Source organism: Rana temporaria, chromosome 10, assembly GCF_905171775.1.
Source record: "Rana temporaria chromosome 10, aRanTem1.1, whole genome shotgun sequence".
Taxonomy (NCBI): domain Eukaryota; kingdom Metazoa; phylum Chordata; class Amphibia; order Anura; family Ranidae; genus Rana; species Rana temporaria.
The window spans coordinates 110,852,681-110,871,772 of NC_053498.1; the positions used below are offsets into that span (position 1 = coordinate 110,852,681).

At 40.9% G+C, this 19,092-nt stretch overlaps 1 protein-coding gene across 14 annotated transcripts in view; it reads left to right on the top strand.

Moving 5' to 3' along the window:
- AGRN (agrin) overlaps positions 1 to 19,092 on the top strand; it is a 578,793-nt gene that overhangs the window by 493,832 nt on the left and 65,869 nt on the right. For 13 of the 14 annotated variants that reach the window (XM_040325972.1, XM_040325976.1, XM_040325970.1 and 10 more), the window contains 3 exons: positions 12,617 to 12,731; positions 15,289 to 15,420; positions 16,955 to 17,368. In XM_040325972.1, coding sequence (XP_040181906.1) covers positions 12,617 to 12,731; positions 15,289 to 15,420; positions 16,955 to 17,368 — 661 coding nt within the window. The remainder of the gene's footprint in view (positions 1 to 12,616; positions 12,732 to 15,288; positions 15,421 to 16,954; positions 17,369 to 19,092) is intronic. The other variant, XM_040325973.1, reaches the window with a different exon arrangement.

Genomic DNA, 19,092 nt, shown 5'->3' on the forward strand with positions numbered 1-19,092 from the left:
CCTTAAGCCCCATACACACTATCAGTTTTCCTGCAGGTTTTTCTCTTCAGGTTTACTAAAACCATGTAGTGCAAGGGCCTGCCTGATTGCATACAAATTGAAACTCCTGAGGTTTGACCTTATATTAGATGGTTTTGGTAAACCTGAAGAGAAAAACCTGCAGGAAAACTGATAGCGTTTATGGGGCTTTATGAGTCTAAGCAATGCGTTTGTGGACCAGGTGCAGAACTTAGGCTGCTGAGACAAAACTATAACACAAAGATGACTAAAGGCTACAAGGTTTGTTATACAGATCAAGAAGTCCCTAAAATAGCAGGAAGAAGGGGTGTGAAATGTGACACAGAGACAGATGGTTGGATCACTTTGAGTTTGTCCAGTATGTTGGTAATTTCGGCCCACGAGTACCAGTCCATGTAGCGGAAAGGCTGCATATGAGAGGAAAGTTCTTCCGGAGAGAAGGAATTTTCCATGAAGCGACACCATCTAGTAATTAGGGGTTGAGTAGATTTAAAGTTCTTGACAATGGTATCTAATTTCTCATGGTTGAAGAGAGCCAACACGTCACTGCATTTATGTGAGGTGGCGTGGGGTAAATCCAAGCCTGCATGAGAGCCCTGCAAGCCACTAAGAGGCAAATATGGATCCACTAAGGCAGGCATTTGCTTCTAGGGTTGCAATGAGGCTGTCGTCAGTTCACAGCTGAAAATGCACAGCATAGAGTCTTTGGGAATGTTAATCCAATGGACCTTATCTGACCCAGTGCTTAAGATGTGGATATGGCTGAAAATGGCCTCAGCCAGCGCAGCTCTGCTCATACACCTCCATATCCACATCTGAAGCATTGGGTCAGTTTTAAAAGGGCGTCTTACCCCACATATGTCCACACTTCTGAATTAGTGCCTGACGCCTGCTCCCACTTTCTGTTATCCTCAAGCTTGTCCACATGTGATTACCATGGCAGCTTCTTTGGTTGTAAAGGATAGGGGGGCTTAGTTCTGCTTTAAGTAATAGTGGATACAAGGGTAAAGTTTGCTCCCCCCAAATCCATCCGAAGCTTATGGTTCATGTCTAGTTATCCAAAAAAGTTGATTGGAAATTTGTTTCTTAATGTATTTTCTTTTCTTTTTGTTTTGGGTATTGTAAGGAAGGAATTAACCTCCTGCCAGACTGCAATTCTGCGGTAATCTCCCAAAAGTGAGGGAAACACCTCTCTCATATGGTTGTTCCCATTGACAAGATGTCCCCATTGACAAGGGTAACCAGTACAAATAGAATAATGAATCTCCCCACGGGGTCACAGACAGCAATAAAAACTTGACAGATGGGCAAAACTTTCCCTGCTCTTTACAGAACAAAAAAAAAACATGTTTAATTAAAAATGCTACATTTCTGTTTACCTTTCGAGTTTACAATGATGGCATTTGCTGGTTGCATGTTGTCATGCCATCCTATCTGCTGCTGTAATCTCATTTAGGTAGGACATTGTAGTCAAATGCAAATATTCTTTCCATTGCCATTACCTTGAGCAAGTGTGTGATACACTGCATCTCCAGCAGGAGAACAGACATACATTGCTGTGAAAAAGTAATTGCCCCCCTAAACCTAATAACTGATTGTGCCACCCTTGACGGCAACAACTGCAATCAAGCGTTTGCGTTAACTGGCAATGAGTCTCACATTGCTGTGGAGCAATTTTGGCCCACTGTTTGCAGAATTGTTTTAATTCAGCTACATTGGAGGGTTTTCCAGCATGAATGGCCTGTGAATGGTCATGATACAGCATCTCGATTGGATATAAGTCTGGGCTTTGACTAGGCTACTTCAAAATCCAAATTCTGCTTTTTTTGCACCATTTGGAGGTGGACTTACTGTTGTGTTTCGGATCATTGTCCTGCTGCATAACCCAAGTGCACTTGAGCTTGAGGTCACAAACTGATGGCCGGACATTCTTCTTTAGGATTTTCTGGTAGAGCTCAGAATTCATGGTTCCATCAATTATGGTAAGTCGTGCAGGTCCGGAAGCTGCATAGCAGCCCCAGACCATCACGCTACCTGGTACCATGTCTGAATGTTGGTATGATGTTCTTGGTATTAAATGCTGTATTAATTCTATGCCAGATGTAACATGACGCACACCTTCCAAAAAGTTAATTTTTTGTCTTATCAGTCCACAGAATATTTGCCTAAAATTCTTGGGGATGTTTTTTGGTAAATGTGAGATGAGCCTTTGTGTTCTTTTTGGTCAGCAGTTTGCTTTGGCCTTGGAACTCTCCCATAGATGCCATATTTGCCCAGTCTCTTTTTTTATTATTGAATCATGAACACTGATCTTACCTAAGGCAAGTGAGGCCTGCAGTTCTTTAGATGTTGTTCTGGGTTCTTGTATTACCTCCTGGATGAGTGTTTGTCATGCTCTTGGAGTAATTTTTATAGGCCAAGTTATCTCCATTTGTGGATAATGGCTCTCCCTGTGGTTCACTGGAGTTCCAAAGCTTTAGAAATTGATTTGAAGCCCTTCCTAGACCGATAAATGTACATTACATTGTTTCTAATCTGTTTGTTATTTTTGATTGTGGTATGATGTGTGGCTTTTTGTGATCTGTTAGCGTGCTTCACTTTGTCAGACAGCTTCTATTTATGTGGTTTCTTGATTCAACAGGTCTGGCAGTAATCAGGCCTGGGTGTGGCAAATGAAATCTAACTCTGCTTTCCAAAACATTGTGGTTAATCACAGTTCATTCATAATTAATCATGGGAGGGTGCAATTACTTTTTTTGAACAGCCCTTTATAAATGAAATAATAACTATTTACTTGGGTTATCTTTGTGTAATTTTAGAATTTGTTTGATGATCTGAATAATTTAAGTGTGGCAAATATGCAAAAAAATCAGGAAGGGGCAAATACTTTCACAGCACTACTATACAAGGGATAGGGGTTAGGTCCCTATGAGGGGTTATAATGGTTGCATATTTAGTTAATGGGGTTAGCATCTTAATTGTTGGGGCATCTATAGGGTTTGGGGAATAATACAAAAGTGGCATGGTGCTACTATCCTGTTAATCTGTGATCGCATGTGATAGACAATACCTAAATCTATTTAGGTAGGGAAACAATACACAAACATTGGCACGTTTCAGCCCTGGTGGACTTTAATCATTTGTTATGACCAAAGCCCACCAGGGTTGAAACACATCAATGATTGTGCATTGTTCCCCTACCTGCATGGATTGAAATAAAAGATGTTTTTGACATGCCGTGTTGCCAACCTGTTTCATGAAGATAGGGTTTGGAGTTTGCTTTGAAGCCTGTTGGGGCTTTTATCATATGCATATATGGGTAAAAAAACAAAACAGCTTTTTTTCCCTATAATGACTCTGCACTCTAAGTATTGAAAAATGGCAGCCAAAGTTTTGTACTTACAGATCCTTTAAATAAGCAGCAGCAGATCACTCTATGCTCGAAATGCAGAACGGTTTGTGTTTTGCCTTTAATATTGAAGCTCAGGGCCAATAAATGTTTTCTTTACAGCAGCTTTTTTTTTGTGGACAACAAAGCTTGTGCCAGGACAGCTGAAGAAGTGGCAGTACTGTTGAAGAGGTGATAAGGGATTTGAAGCTGTGTAGTCATTGCAATGTTTGAGATAATATTTTAGAATCCCTTCTATGAAGTGCAATCCAAAAGATAGAGATCAAACCTTGTCTCCAGGTTTATCTCCCATCTGCTTGCTCTATTTTTTTATGATGTCTTTTATTTTGCTGGTGTGCCTTTTTACTTTGTTTTTCAAAGTCCCTTGTTTCGGCTAACCCACAAACAGATGAGATAGCTGCCTGCATTGTACCAGTTATAAATGCTTATTGAAATATTACAGTGCTTCTTTACCAGCACAACACATGCAAAGAAAGGCAAATAGAAATGAGATGGTTTGGAAGCTCCCTCTGGTGGTTCAGTGCTGGACTGAACACTCATGTTGCTTGATTGGTCAAAGATGTTAGTTTTAATAGCTCTGGCACATTATTCAACAGTAATTTGATTACTGTCATCTGGAGCAGTAGGGTTGTGTATGGAGGTATTGTAGAACTCAGTGCAAACCATTTTCAGAATAATTAAACAAAAGGTATCAATGGAGTTGAGGATTTTTGGCCATTATATTGTTATTCTGCTTAAGAACAGGGCAAATGGACATTCATGCTCATAACTTGCAGACAATTCTGGTCTGGTTAATGAAAGATCGAACTAAAATCTGGATTTGACTAGCACTTCATTTCTGAAATTAATACAGAACCTTTAAAAATATGTGTTCCTTGAGGTATGAAAATGATGTAAAAGTATGTCTATTGAAGATACTGTATGTAAGCACCTGGTGCTGCTCAGTTTGCTTCTGCCCATACAAGAACAAGTAGCGAGACACATCTATATGTTGATCATGCTGGGATCTTGTGCTTTCCTTCAGGCGATCCACCAATGAGAAGGGGCCCAAAAGTGCTTAGTTATAACCTTCCCTCTGTTCATCGAGAAGAGGGACAGCTTACCCAGGTCATATACAGCACTTCAGACATTAAGAACACTGGTTTTCTTTTCCACAGTGTAGACACAGATGGTCCAATCTCCTAGTGAGAATTTGACTGAACGATGGATTGGTTCTTTAGAGCAGAACTCCAGGATTTTCAAAAAATACCCCATTAGTACACCCCCTCCCCCCCACACACACAAAACACTAAACATGTATCACATTTGTGAAATTTCTTACCGTTTAAGAGATATGACTGATTGAATTTTCAGGAAGTCAGTTTTGTGATTCAAAAAATGCAGCCTGTATTCTGGCAGGTAGGAGGTATTCGAACAGTGGTTGCATCATATCCTCTTTTCTCTCTCTAACTGTAATCAGCCTACATTTCCCATGAATACTTGCTTGTACAAGTAAATGTGAACTCGCCCACTTCAACATAAATCACACCCCTCATTCTGCAGCCAACAAGCCATACATAACACATGGTATGATGGATTACAGCCTTATGAATACGAAGCAGTGCTTCTAGTCAGGGACCACCAGAGCCGAATGTCAGGGACCACCAGAGCCGAATGTTAGGGAACACCTGAGCCAAATATTAGTCCCACCAGCACAGAGCAGGGATTATTATCAGTATAGATACCCTTTAAATCTGCTAAATACATTCTAGGAGCACCTCCACTCTGCCCGCCCCCGCCCCCCCCCCCACCTGCTTTCTCCTTGCAGAGCGGGGATTATTATTAGAAATCAGTTGTATGACACAGCGGGGATCTCCCACCATGTCAGATATAGTATAGGAGAACACAGCTTGCTGATGTTCCGCAAAGTTCTGGCAATGCAATGTAGTTGGGGAAACTGAATATTGGGTACTACTCTGGACAGTCCACGAAGAGCTGAATTCAAACTTTTAAAATGACTTTTAAGACTCCATATTTTTCATCTCATTCTCTATCATACGTCCTCAGTAATATTTGCTATGATGGGGCTTTAAGTCATTAAGGCCTTTGCTAGAAAAAAAAATACTGACCTCCTGTATCTGTGCTTTAATGAACATAACACTTAGTTCTGAATTATCAACCTGGTTTACTGGTTATCAGCATATGAGCTAAAATTATTTAATGCTCAGATGTGTTTTTAGGAGGCAGAGTTGAGAGTCACAAGAGAAGCCTATACTAGTTCCAGACATGAGACGGCAGACGGCAGTCAGAGGATCCAACCAGTTAAGGATCCTTCTAACTAAAAACCTGTTAATACACATACCCAGCAATTTTATTTTATCTCAGGGAGATTTTCAGTCAAATTCTTTTCCGTTTGCTCTTCTTAAGATTGGCCCACTGGGGGTTGTCTGCAGAGGTTGCAGTGTGTTCAGTGGCTGTCGACAGCTCCTGGTGACAATCATCTCATATCTGTGGAGAGCCTAATTGCAGGGTTAAAAAAAGGATTGCAGATGTAAAGTTTTGATGATATAAACATGAACTTTTAGTACAGGCATAGCAACAGCTTAATGTGCTTAGTCATGGACATATCTGGCCAAAATTACTTTTTTTCAGAGGGTTTGGAAACCGTCTCATGACCACTTACTCTCCCTTTCTCCTTCAGCATAGTAGGGACTGTGTGACTAAAATGTCACTTCCACTGATATCATAATTGGGTCTTGAGTGACAATAGGACAACTGATTAGGCTGATCTGGAAATGGGCAGTCACCTTCTCCATACTGAGCTGCTTGAGGAAGAGTTTGCATTGCCACATACAGTTGTACTTCTGCAGCAGCTAGAAGAAAAAAGTGATAACAATTTGGATAATTCCATCCACACTATGCAGTGTTGTCACTTATGCAGGAAATAGATCATCAACACTTTCACTGTGAGGATCAGCATGTATGGATGCCGATACAGAAAGGGACATAAATAGCACTGGGCTCCCTAAATACACATTGGTTTGATTTTAACATGGGCAATGTTTGGCTTTTGTCCATACTTAGGCCCCATACACACGAGAGGATTTATCCGCAGATACGGTCCAGCGGACCGTATCCGCGGATAAATCCTCTCGAGGATTTCAGAGGATTTCTATGCGATGGCGTGTACACACCATCGCATTGAAATCCGCGCTGAAATCCTCTGCCGATGACGTGTCGCGCCGTCGCCGCTATTATGACGCGGCGACGGGCGCGACGCTGTCATATAAGGAATTCCACGCATGCGTCAAATCATTACGACGCGTGCGGGGAATCCCTTTAGACGGATGGATCCGGTAAGTCTGTACAGACGAGCGGATCCATCCGTTGGAATGGATTCCAGCAGATGGATTTGTTGTGCATGTCAGCAAATATCCATCTGCTGGAAATCCATCCCAGGGGAGATTTATCTGCGGATAAATATCCGTTGGCGTGTACACACCATAGGATCTATCCGCAGAAACCCATTTGATGGGATTTATCTGCGGATAGATTCTATGGTGTGTATGGGGCCTAACACTTTAAATGGGACACTGGACAGCACAAAAGTGTACATACATATAACATGTGGGCTGATACCATTATAATTTAGGACTACTTTTTTGTTCTGTTTTTGAGCAGTTCCCTTTGAAGTCTACTCTTCTGACAATTTGACAGAAAACTAAGAGACATTCTGTTAAAGCTTTTTTTTTAATCTCTGTCCTCACAATTTGATTTCTACTTTCTCTTTGTCATTCCCAGACACTGCTATTCCCTTCACTTCCTTACTACTGAGAGAGCATTTAATCTCTGTCTGCCGTATGTCCAGTCACTAGAGAAATAGTTTGTTATCATCTCCTCCAGTTATGTCTTAGAATGATTACTGCTGGTATTGTTCTCTTGGTGCTAGTTTTTGGGCTAATTAGGAAGAGGTGTCTGAAAGCTTGAGATTATGCTTTATCCATCTGTGGGATACATGTCACACAGATGTGATTGGAGGAAAGAAGGGAACCCACTTTTCCGTCTTCTGGTCTAGAAGAATGGCCTTTATTACCGTGTGTAAGACCTATAAAGAAAATATCAATGCCTAAATAAATGCATTCATCTTCTGCTGGGACAATAATAAGCAGCCTGTACAGACATTTCTGCCTCTAGTCCTTTATTGATTTAACCAATTACTTGCAGACCAATATTGCCTTGTATATATCATTTAAAGCCCTTATGTCAGCTTGCTGCAGCTTGTTAGTATGAAAGGTGGCGGCCAAAGAGAACCCTGTATGTGCTAAAAGGTGCAAGCGGAAATATACATTGTGTCCAGCTAGAAACCCATTTTTATTGTCACGGGTCTGCATTTAAGTTACGATGGTGTAGCAATGATTAGCCTATGCTCCTGCCAACTAAGTTGTCTCGTGGCTCCTTTTTCCAAGAGCTAGACATGGCATAAAGATGATGGTGAAGTGTTAACTGAGTCCAGGGACACACTTGCCTCTTTGGTTTCAATGTGGGATGCATGCACATAATTGAGAGAGAGTCTCTGCTCTGGTACTGAGAGACCGTCTCAATTTTTTTATACATTACTAATCTGTAAGCGTTATGCTGTTCTTCCTGTTGGGAGAGGTGTGTCACAAACAGGAGGAACCCAGCTGTCCACAGCTCAGCTCAGCTCCACCTGCACACTATATCTTAACCGCCAGTGGTCATCTATCTACAGTCCACCATAAGGAGATCCTTCAGAAGCTGAACTCATACACTACCATCAGCTCTTGTGGCATTCTACTGTGCTTCACATGCGTACGCAACTCTTCTGGCATTAGAGAACAACTGTACTCACAGCTTCAGATCACCACTATATAAGGTGGAACCTCAAAAACCCAACTACAATCATGGTGATCTAAAATATAATGCCCGTGAAAATAGATTGTAGTTTCTTTAAAATAGGTTTTACAGTAGAACAAAAGGTGTGATTTGTTTTTGAAAACATTATGCATACTTTATACACAAATTGTACTGGAAGAAATACGAAGTTTGACCTTCATCCCTGAAAGTGTTGAGACCCTAAGAACCCATTCACACCAGAAACTGCACATAACTCTGCATTTTTTTACTCCATGTTTATATGCATTTGAAGAGTACTTGACGTGCACCTAAATGCATTTTGCATGCACTTTGCGCTGCATTTGCAGTGCATTTTCTATACATTTTTGGGCTTGGCTTTCTTGGGTTATAGGGGGTGTGGAGCGTTTGTAGCTTGTTTGTAAAGAATGGTCAGCAATATTTTTCTCAGAGGTTTCCTTCAGAGGAAACAGACGATAGAGGAGTAATCTGTGTTTAGAGATTCAAACTTGTTGCTGATAAGTCTGCAGGGTCCACATTTAGGGCCAGATTCACATATAATTACGTTGCTCCTGGGCAGCGTAATGTATGTAATTTACGTTACACCGCTGCAGGTTTACAGCGTAAGTGCCGGATTCTCAGAACACTTACCTGTAAACTTGCAGCGGTGTATCGTAAATGCTCTCGGCGCAAGCCCGCCCAATTCAAATGGGGCGGGCACCATTTAAATTAGGCGCGTTCCCGTGCCGAGCGTACTGCGCATGCTCCGTCGGGTAAATTACCCGACGTGCATTGCGCTAAATGACGTTGCACAGACGTCATTTGCTAAGACGTTAACGTAAATGGCGTCCAGCGCCATTCACGGACGTCTTCCGCAAACGACATTGATTTTTTAATTTTCGAACGCGGGAACGACGGCCATACTTAACATTGGCTGCGTCTCATAGACCCAGGGCCAACTTTACGCGTCGCAAAGGCTACGGAAACGTTGTAAATTCTCTGCGTCAAGAGCGCGCTAAAGTTCGGGAATCTCGCGTAAATAGCTAATTTGCATAGACGACGGGGAAAACGACGAGGCGACACCTAGCGGCGGGAAAAAAAATTGCATTTAAGATCTGACAGCGTAAGAGCCTTACGCCTGTCAGATCTAATGGATATCTATGCGTAACTGATTCTAAGAATCAGTCGCATAGATACCCTGGGCCAGATTAGGACTTACGACGACGCAAATGGTGTTGCGCCGTCGTAACGCCATTGAGAATCTGGCCCTAAGTGTTCAGTGTCTGTTTTGATCAGTCCTCCTTGCTTTCCAGGTACAGAACAGTGTTGAGATCTAAAGACTTAAGAGATTTATGCTGTGGAGTGTAAAATATGACTAGAAAGTGCCTACACTGCTTCTTAGAAGAGGTTGCATGAATGAAGACTCAGAAGCTAGGCTTACATTCTTGCAGGATGTTCTACAACATTGTCATTTAGTTTCATATCTGACAGAATTGCTATAATGTAACTTTTTAATATTTTTAATGCCAGGGCTTGCTCTTTCTGTTAAGTTTACAGGGCCTTTAATATCTAGCTTCCATGGAAACCAGCATAATAAAAGAATTAATATAAACCATACTTATTAAGCTAGTATTGTTCGACTCTGTTCCGTTTGATATTTCCATTTTAAACATATCTCCTATATCTACCAAGTGATTGACTTAAAGGGCATTTGGCATCTCGGTACAGTGAAAGCACTGTGTTTTTATGCAACCTCAATTCTGAGCTCTGATTTTATCTACGGATGAAAATGACCTTAACATTCATAAATCTGCAAGAGCACAATGACTGTTATTTATTTCTAGTTAGACAAAAAGAGGCAGGATCATCTGGCATTAGGAATTTTTGGTTCTGCAAATTTCTCTTTTATGTATATCTGAAACAATTGATGGGAAATACAATTTATTGGGATTTATGGCATGATACCACCTGGTATGTTTAGCAAAGGGTCACAGGAAAATGTTCTCATACATTGTGGCGCTATGCGGCTATACTGCAAGCGTGAAATAAATCCCCCACTCATTTCTAATTGGATTTATGAAGTGGAAAGAAGTCATATGATAAATGTCCAACTTTGTGTTAATAAGGAGGCAGATGTATGAACGTGCTAAATTTATTATGTAATTTTTACTACCAAGTACACACACACACACACACACACACTGGCGTGCGGTACTGTATGGTGCTTCACTTTGGCAGCCAATGGTGGTTGTTGGTGGTCTGCTCTTTTCAGGATGCTTAAAAGTTAGCAGCAGTTAAAAGTGCACCTGTGTCACAAAGCAATCACGCACACCTTATTGACCATACCCTTAAGTAAATTCCCAACCCTTGTAATTATTTTAGGTAACAAAAAAATCATATTCAAACAGGAATCCAGCACTTGGAGTCTATCAGCACCAGCAGATCTGAACATGGTGACTGATGTTAGTTGTGGTAACCAGTCTTGAGTTAAGTCTAATTGCTCACCACAATTGGAAATTACAATATCTCACAAAAAAAAGTAATAATCTTTAAAATTGGAACATCTTGGTAACTTGTTTCCAAAAGGCGTAAAGGGGCCATCTCTTTTATACTGGAAACAACCGTCTAAACAAGGTTGGGGGCCTTCTACATCATCTGTTCTCCACATATAATGCCATTAATATGCCTACCCTGGCGATTTGACAACATTTCACACCTTCAGCCATTTGGGTCTAATGATTAGCACCTACGCAGACTCCATAAAACCAAGGGATGGAATTATGTAACTAGAACAGGGTGGTTCCACAACTTTCACACCTCTGTCCTGTTCTTGGGGAAATCAACACCTGCCTTGACACATTCCAAGGTGATTGGGTTAAGCTGACTAGCATCTGCTGTATATTCACACACAGTCTCTTCCTGACACTTATTATAACTAAAAAAGTGGCTTGGATAAGATGCAAAACCTCTTCAACATTATAGAACAAGTACAAATGAATATGACTAATACTAGCTATGACTGCTGCTCTGCATACGTTTTGCTGTCAGCCAACATAACCAGGCAAGAGGATAAGCGTAGAAAGGAAATTTTTGGGGGTATAAGGTTTTACACTGGTTCCAATCTGCTTTCCTATTGCTACCGAGTTGGTAAAAATGTTAAAGGCTAGTACTGATATTTTTGTTTTGTGCACTCCATACATTCCTCAGAGACACCAGTGGTGATAATTTCATCAATACTTTGTGCCTCTGACATTTTGTTTCAGCTATATTCCTTAGTCTTTTTTTGACAATTTTTCATGTATGTGTCTGTAACGGAATGACCCGTGACACCCAAAGACTTTGTGAGGATGGAGGATACTCCTGTGTCAGCGTCACTGATAACTCTTGGGTCTGAGTCCACTCTGTGCCCTTTGGGCATGGAGTGGCAAGTGAATCGTAATTCATGGATTACATGAGATTTGACATCACGGACAGTTCATATTGCAGGATCTTGAGAGACTACAAGATGTTGGTTAATTGTGACCCCAACCAGTCAATATTCTATGACTCATTTCTATGATTAGTCTAGTGACATGCTAATTGCATCAGGGCTTGGAGGACATTCCATTGTCCTTGTGTAAAGGTGTTGTAACGGACAGGTGTTAATCCCAGGTCTGCTCCCAGAACTCTAATTATGCATACTAGAGACTGCTTATGTGTGATAACCCTGTCTACAATCTATTGATGCTCAGAGGTGTCAAGCGGTATGCAGAGACGGAGTGGGTGAAGGCTTTTGTTGTTAGTAATTGAGGAATGTTTAGTAATTAGCCTTAGTGTGTGATTGGGGGGGGGGGGACAGTTTGATTGTTCCTGTAAATTCTGTGACCTGTTGTACTATATAAAAAGCTGAGAAGAAATCATTAAAGAATTATTACATTTGGAACAAGTACAGAGCTGCGTGTCTCGTCTTGATTCTGGGAAAATGGGATGCCTGCTGGTCTGTCTCTGTGTCAGATGAGCTGTTGTCGTGGATGGAAGGTCGTAAACGGTGGTGACCGTTACAGTGTCCATCTAGGCAAAGTGACAATATCATTCCGGCCCTGTAGTACCCAACACAGTTAAACTGAAATAGATATTCTAGTAAATATATCTTGAAATGAGATATGAGAAGCCAGCATATAGTTTAACTTGTTAGTTGCCATGAAAAACTGATTTATTGGTTTTGGATTGAGATGGGACTTTGAATATATTCAGTTATATTAATAGTTTCTTATTTTAAAACCTGCTTTTCATTTAGACCAAACCTCCTTGCTATACGATGTTCTCCTCTGATAATACTCCTGTCTGCTTGTCTTCCAGCTGGATAATCTTTTCCGAAATTCTGATGTGAAGAGGGACTTCAGAAGCATCCGTGTACGGGACTTGGGTCCTAGCAACTCCATCAGAGCCATAGTGGAAGTACATTTCGATCCAGGTTTGTTAATTCGGGCAGACATATGAAATGTGCACCGAGAGTAATTATATTATGTCTGGTTTATTACATTTTACAACCACAGCATGACTACCACAGAAAAAAAACAGATTAAAATATACTTTAAAGACACATAGAGGGAGATTTACTAGAACTGGTGCACACAAAATCTGGTGCAACTGTGCATAGTAACCAATCAGCTTCTAACTTTCAGCTTGTTCAATTAAGCTTTGACAATAAGTGTAGGTTCACACTGACAACGGGGATTTAAAAAGTGCGAGTTCAGCTGAACTTGCACAATTTCATCATACCCGCATGTCAGTCCAACTTTGGGGGGCGATTTCAGAGACATCTGTGTGAGTTCCTGCACAGATATCTATTGAAATCGCATCCGAAGTCACCAAAAGTAGTACAGAAACTACTTTTGGGAATCGGCGCGGCTCCGTAAAGTCGGCGTGGAACCAATTTGGACGGTGCTATTGCCGGCAAATGTCAAATTACATGCCAAATTGCATCAATGTGAACCTGGGCTAAAACCCAGAAGCTGGTTACTATGCACAGATACACCAGATTTTGGGTGCACCAGTTTTAGTAACTTTCCCCCATAGTCTTGATTTTGTCTTATATTTTACCTTCTGATTAGGAATGAGCTCCAGGACAGTTCACGTGCAGAGCCCGCCAGGAAGTCTGCACGGTGCTGCGCTAACCACAGGCAGGGAGACATTGTCCCGATGCTTGGCTGCAGAGATCGGGAAATGTCTCCCTGTGTGGTTAGTGCAGCACCGTGCAGACTTTCTGGCGGGCTCTGCACGTGGACTGTGCAAACACGCCGGAGCTCATCCCTACTTCTGATGTATCTCTGTCAGCAATCGATTCAAAAGAAGATCATCTGTTATTGCTGCTAGGAAAGTATTGTACATAAAGGTGGTTTTAACATTTGAACACACATTTATCACTTCTCAATAGAAGTTAGTCTGTGACTGATGGATGACAGTATGTTAATACTAATAGTATTGCCTAAATAGTGTCCTCTAAAAAAAATATTTCTCTGTGTTGGGTAGGGTTTGATTCTTGCGGAGTGTTGACCAAAGTGTCTGAAACTCAAATTGTCAACTGTTTCTAGGGTGAGCAATGAACACTCAGTACAGACTTCAATCTTCTCCTGCTCACTACAGAATAAATAATACAAAATACAATACGTCCGTGTGAAAGTTGAGATGGGACTTTGAATATATTTAGTTATATTAATAGTTTCTGGTCCGCCTGTTTGTTGACACCTGGCAATCCGATCCTGTCCGCTAAAAACATTAGCATTAGCAGAGCGGACACAGACCAGCCATTGGCCTGCTCAGCAGGGATCAGTGGACAGATTCCCCGCTGAGCAAGCAGACTCCAACAGAGCCTGCCTTGTGTGTAAGGGCCATTATTGACATGATGCAAAGAGTAGCAGTGTGTTGCAAAATAAAAAACACATTTTTTCCTATTGGTTTGCCCAAAAACAGAACATGCTGGAAAAGTTGTGCTTCTATGCCTAGATTGGTCAGTTTGAAATATGAAATGGGGGGGGGGGGGGGAGACTTCTGGCAGGATCGCCAGGGATCAATGCAAAGAGAACTGGATACTTTTTTAACATAAGTGCATGATACAACAGACACGTATCAGGAATATGAAATGTTGGGATAACAAACACTTTGAAGTATAATGAGACAGTTGATTGGATAATAGTTGTGTTCTGGTTTGGGACTAGATAGCACTGTATTGCCCAACACAGTTTCAATAATTATAAAGCTGCTGCCTGTTTTCTCTTGATCCTGACCAAATTTAGCAGTCACATGTGAACACACAAATCCGGAAAGCTGCACTCCCACACGATATAATCCAATTCTTTATTGAAATCATAAAAGTACAGGATGGGTACAGCGGGGGGTGAGAGCGACAATGAGGTTGACGTGTTTCATACGATAAACAGGCTTTGCCAGCTGATTTTTGTGTTCACATGTGACTGCTGCAGTGGCAGGGCGTGCGCCCTTCTCGTCCCTGGGATTACCTACAGCCTAAATGCCGTCTTACCTGTGAGCATTTTCTTTCCTGACCAAATATAGGTTGCCATTCTCCAGAATATATTTATATTTAAAATGTATAATTGGCTTCAGTTTGGGAAAGTAATGGAAGTATTGTCTGAAACTTGTTCTTAAAAATGACCCAATTATATTATTTCTTAACATTAACGGAGAATGAAAGGATCAGCACAGATTGAGACAACTGTGCCCCTCTCATGTTTTCCTAAATGAAGCCATATTATATAATCTTTTGTAGATAAAAGAATCAGCCTGTTCTACAAGAAGCTGTACATTAGGTTATCTAATACTGACTTCAACTAATGTTATCTATACAGCATTAATGGTCCTCAGGGAACCGTTCCACCCCAAGTGCTGCATCACAGTATGTTTCAAGATTGTGTTGGCCAGCTGGTGCTCATACATTAGGAAATTGAAAGAACTCTTAAATGTGTAATGCCAGCAGGATACAATTGGGTTGTATTGTTTCTCTTCTGTTTTAGCTACCAGCCTGACTGCTATCGATGTGCAGAAAGCATTGCTGGCAAGACTCAAGAGCACCAAGAAGAAGGCAATCACTATAAAGAAGCCAATCCAGGACAACGTGAAGTTCTTGGACTTTGGTGAGATCGCTGGTACATCATCCTGTTTCATTCTCAACTTTACAGTCCTGAGTCCCATTTGGGAAGTAAAATGTCGATCAATTTGGAGTTTTCAGTTTCTTGATGCAGAAATTATATTTTGTCCCTTTGCCCATTACAGATGAGTAAATAAAAATACATTAATCCCAGTAATGAGATGCTAGCTGGTGCTCTCTAGAATATGTTTCAAAATAAATGTCAACATGTGGTGTTTAGGGACAGAAATAAAGGCAAACTGAGCTCAGGATATTGGTTGTGGTAGCAGATGTACAATGAAGTCAAGCTAGCACAGTCATGCCTGCTCATATTAACCCATCTAATGGTGTGACCTTTTGCTGTAGTCACAGAGGAGCAGCCATGCCCATACCCAGAGATTGAATGGATGGGTCAGTGCATTGGAGCTCATTTGTTCAATGTTTCTCACCTTCTGCCACTACTGTTCCCATTAAATGATGTGTGTGTAGTCCAGGGGTTACATCTCAGGTTAAGGGGTATGGCTTTTAAAAAAAAATGAAAATTAAGTTTATAGTTTTACCAAATAACCACACATAAATTGCATCTGAATATGTAAAAACACCAGGAATTATTTGTTAAATGTGTAACTAATTAGGAGAATTATTTTTATAAAATATCCAATGGTCAAGGGGTACTTAAGATAAACACATAGGGCAATCTGCTAAATACTATCTTTAAAAAAAAAAAAAATCCATCTTTTAAATGAAGAAGCGTATGCTATAGAACGTTGTGCAGATTCTTCTATAATTTAACATTTGCCACTTTATAAACAGGTCCCGTAGTCTTGTGCATTAATGCGTACAACATAGCCAGCTGTATCTGAAAAAGATGTGCCGATAGCAAGCTCAGGTGGCAAATACTTAACTATGGAGACTATTGACATCTATGGCATAATGCACAAGTGTGCAAGACATTTATGGAGACAGTTTGGCACAAGCTAGTTCACTGACGGGTTTTCATAAACTGAAATTTTAAAATCTCCAACGCTGAATGTTCTATTATTCCTACTCCTAATGTAATGAACCGCTAAAATCTTCCCTGCTAGGGATGCCTGGAGAGCAACATGTTCAGACCTCACCATGCAAGGGAACTCACAACAGCTGCAGGATCAGACTAGATTTTAAATGAGCCATACTGAGTTAGAGTAACTTCACTGTACTGAGACAATCATCATTACCACACAGCATGGGTAACTGTGTTTACTCACTTTATGGTGAAAACATGTTATTGATTTTGTTGCTGGGTGAGACTGAGCCATTCTGCATTACAGCGTTCTAAATGATTAGAGCATGGGTCTTCAAACTACGGCCCTCCAGTTGTTCAGGGACTACAAATCCGATAATGCCTAGTCATGTCTGTGAATGTCAGTGTGTTATAATGCCTCATGGGATGTGTAGTTCTACAACAGCTGTAGGGCCGTAGTTTGAGGATCCCTGGATTAGAGTAAATCTTCTTATGTTAAAAGTTGCCATTAAAATAACAGATTTTTTTCTAACCCTATATTTCTGTTTAGACTGGGTACCTGTTATGGTTACAACCACCACAACAACTGCAGCAACAACTAGTATAATGGCAACAACCAGCACTGTAGCAGCCACTATGCCTGTACTTGCTACAACTAATATGGCCACTACCCCACCTCCCAAGAGGACAACTGCTGCCAAAACCACACCGGTGCCTCTTGTCCAACACCCTGTTACCACAGTGAGGATGACTACAAAACGACCCATGACTAGTACAAAAAGGCCAATGACCACTACCGCTACTCTACCAAGGAGGAAACCAGCTCGTGTACCCACACCTGCTAGGAAGCCTCCAAGACCCTGTGACTCACATCCGTGCATGCATGGTGGCACCTGTGAAGATGATGGCAAAGAGTTTACCTGCAGCTGTCCAGCTGGAAAAGGAGGAGTTGTCTGTGAGAAAGGTAAAGAAAAACTGCATTCAAATTATTCTGAACTTGTTTAATTGGTGACATTATACAATATATGATCACATACATCAAGGGTGCCCAACCAGTGGCCCACAGAGCCCTCTGATGTGGCCCATGACCTCCTGTTCTGGGGTGGCAGGGTTGGTAAGCATAGATCGCAGGTTGCCAACAGGCTGTATTCAGTATAGCCATCCGCCTTCTGGAGGTAGTTGGATTTATTCCATACCTTTTGAACTTAACTAAAGGTCGGGTACTTTTTATGTGGTTTAGCGAAGGGTAGAACCTCCAAAGCCATGGGGATTGGTCCTTTGCATACAGTGTGGCGCATCAATGTCTGCAAAGAGATTTGAGACCCAGTCCCTGCCTCCCCCCCCCCCCCCCAGGTTCAAACATGCCTTCTTTGTGGTATTTTTAATTTCAAGATGCACCAAACATTTTCAATTGGTGAAAGGTATGGAGTGCAGGCAGGCCAGTTCAGCACCCGGACTCTCTTACCGCAAAGACATGTGCTGTCATAGATGCTTTATGCAGTTTAGCATTGTCCTGCTGAAATATGCAAGGCATTTACTAAAAAAGACATCCTCTGTATAGGAGCAAATGTTGCGCTAAAACCACCATTGATGGTGCAAGCTGCCTATTCCATATGCAATATTGTACCCCCATACCATCAGAGATGTAGGATTTGGAACTGATCGCTGATAAAAAAAATGGAAGGTCCCTCTCCTCTTTAGTCCGGAGGACACGGCACCCATGGTTGCCAAAAAAGAATGTAAAATTTCCATTCATTTGACAGAAAAGTTTTCCACTTTGCAACAGACTATTTTAAAATAGCTTTTTCCCAAAGAAGGCGGCATTTCTAGATCATGTTCAGATACGGCTTCTTCTTTGCATGATAGAGCTTTAACTTTTGGGTGGCACGGCAAGCTTTGTTCACAGACAGTGCTTTTTGTAAGTATTTTAATGGCGTGCTGTCTGAGAGTCTGAAGATCAATCCAATATTCAGTTTTGGTCCTTATTTTTTTGCGCACAGAGGTTTCTCCAGATTCTCTTGACGATATTATGTACTGTAAATGATGATATATTTAAAGACTTTGCAATTTTACATTGAGAAACATTATTCTGAAATTGTTCCACATTTTTTAGATGCAGCTTTTCACAGAATGGTAAACCCCTGCCCAGCTTTACTTCTGAGACACTTGATTCTCTAGATGCTCTTTTCATACCCAATCATGTTACTGACCTGTTGGCAATTAATCTAATTAGTTGCAAAATGTTTCTTCAGCTTTTCCTTGTTAGTACCACTTACTTTACCAGCTTTTTGTTGTACTCTCCCAACTTTGAGACGTGTTGCTGCCATCAATTTAAAAATGACCTTATTTTTTTCTTAAAATTTTACCTTTTCTCAGTTTAAACATTTTTATATGTTTTTTATATTCTATTGTGAATAAAATATGGGTTTATGAGATTTGCAGATCACTATATCTTTTTTTTTTTATTCTAGATTTTACTTCCTGCCCCAACTTTTTTGAAATGGTGGTTGTAAATGGCACTGCAGAGTACATTTGAACCTAACCACAAAATCAAGTTGAGGCTGCATGTAATAAATATCACATATCGTGCTTGCCACATACTCCAAATTTACTGAAATATTTTTGGGCAACTACTGTGGTCATATATTAGTTTATTATGAGGGAAAGTTTTATTAACCACTGCTTTGT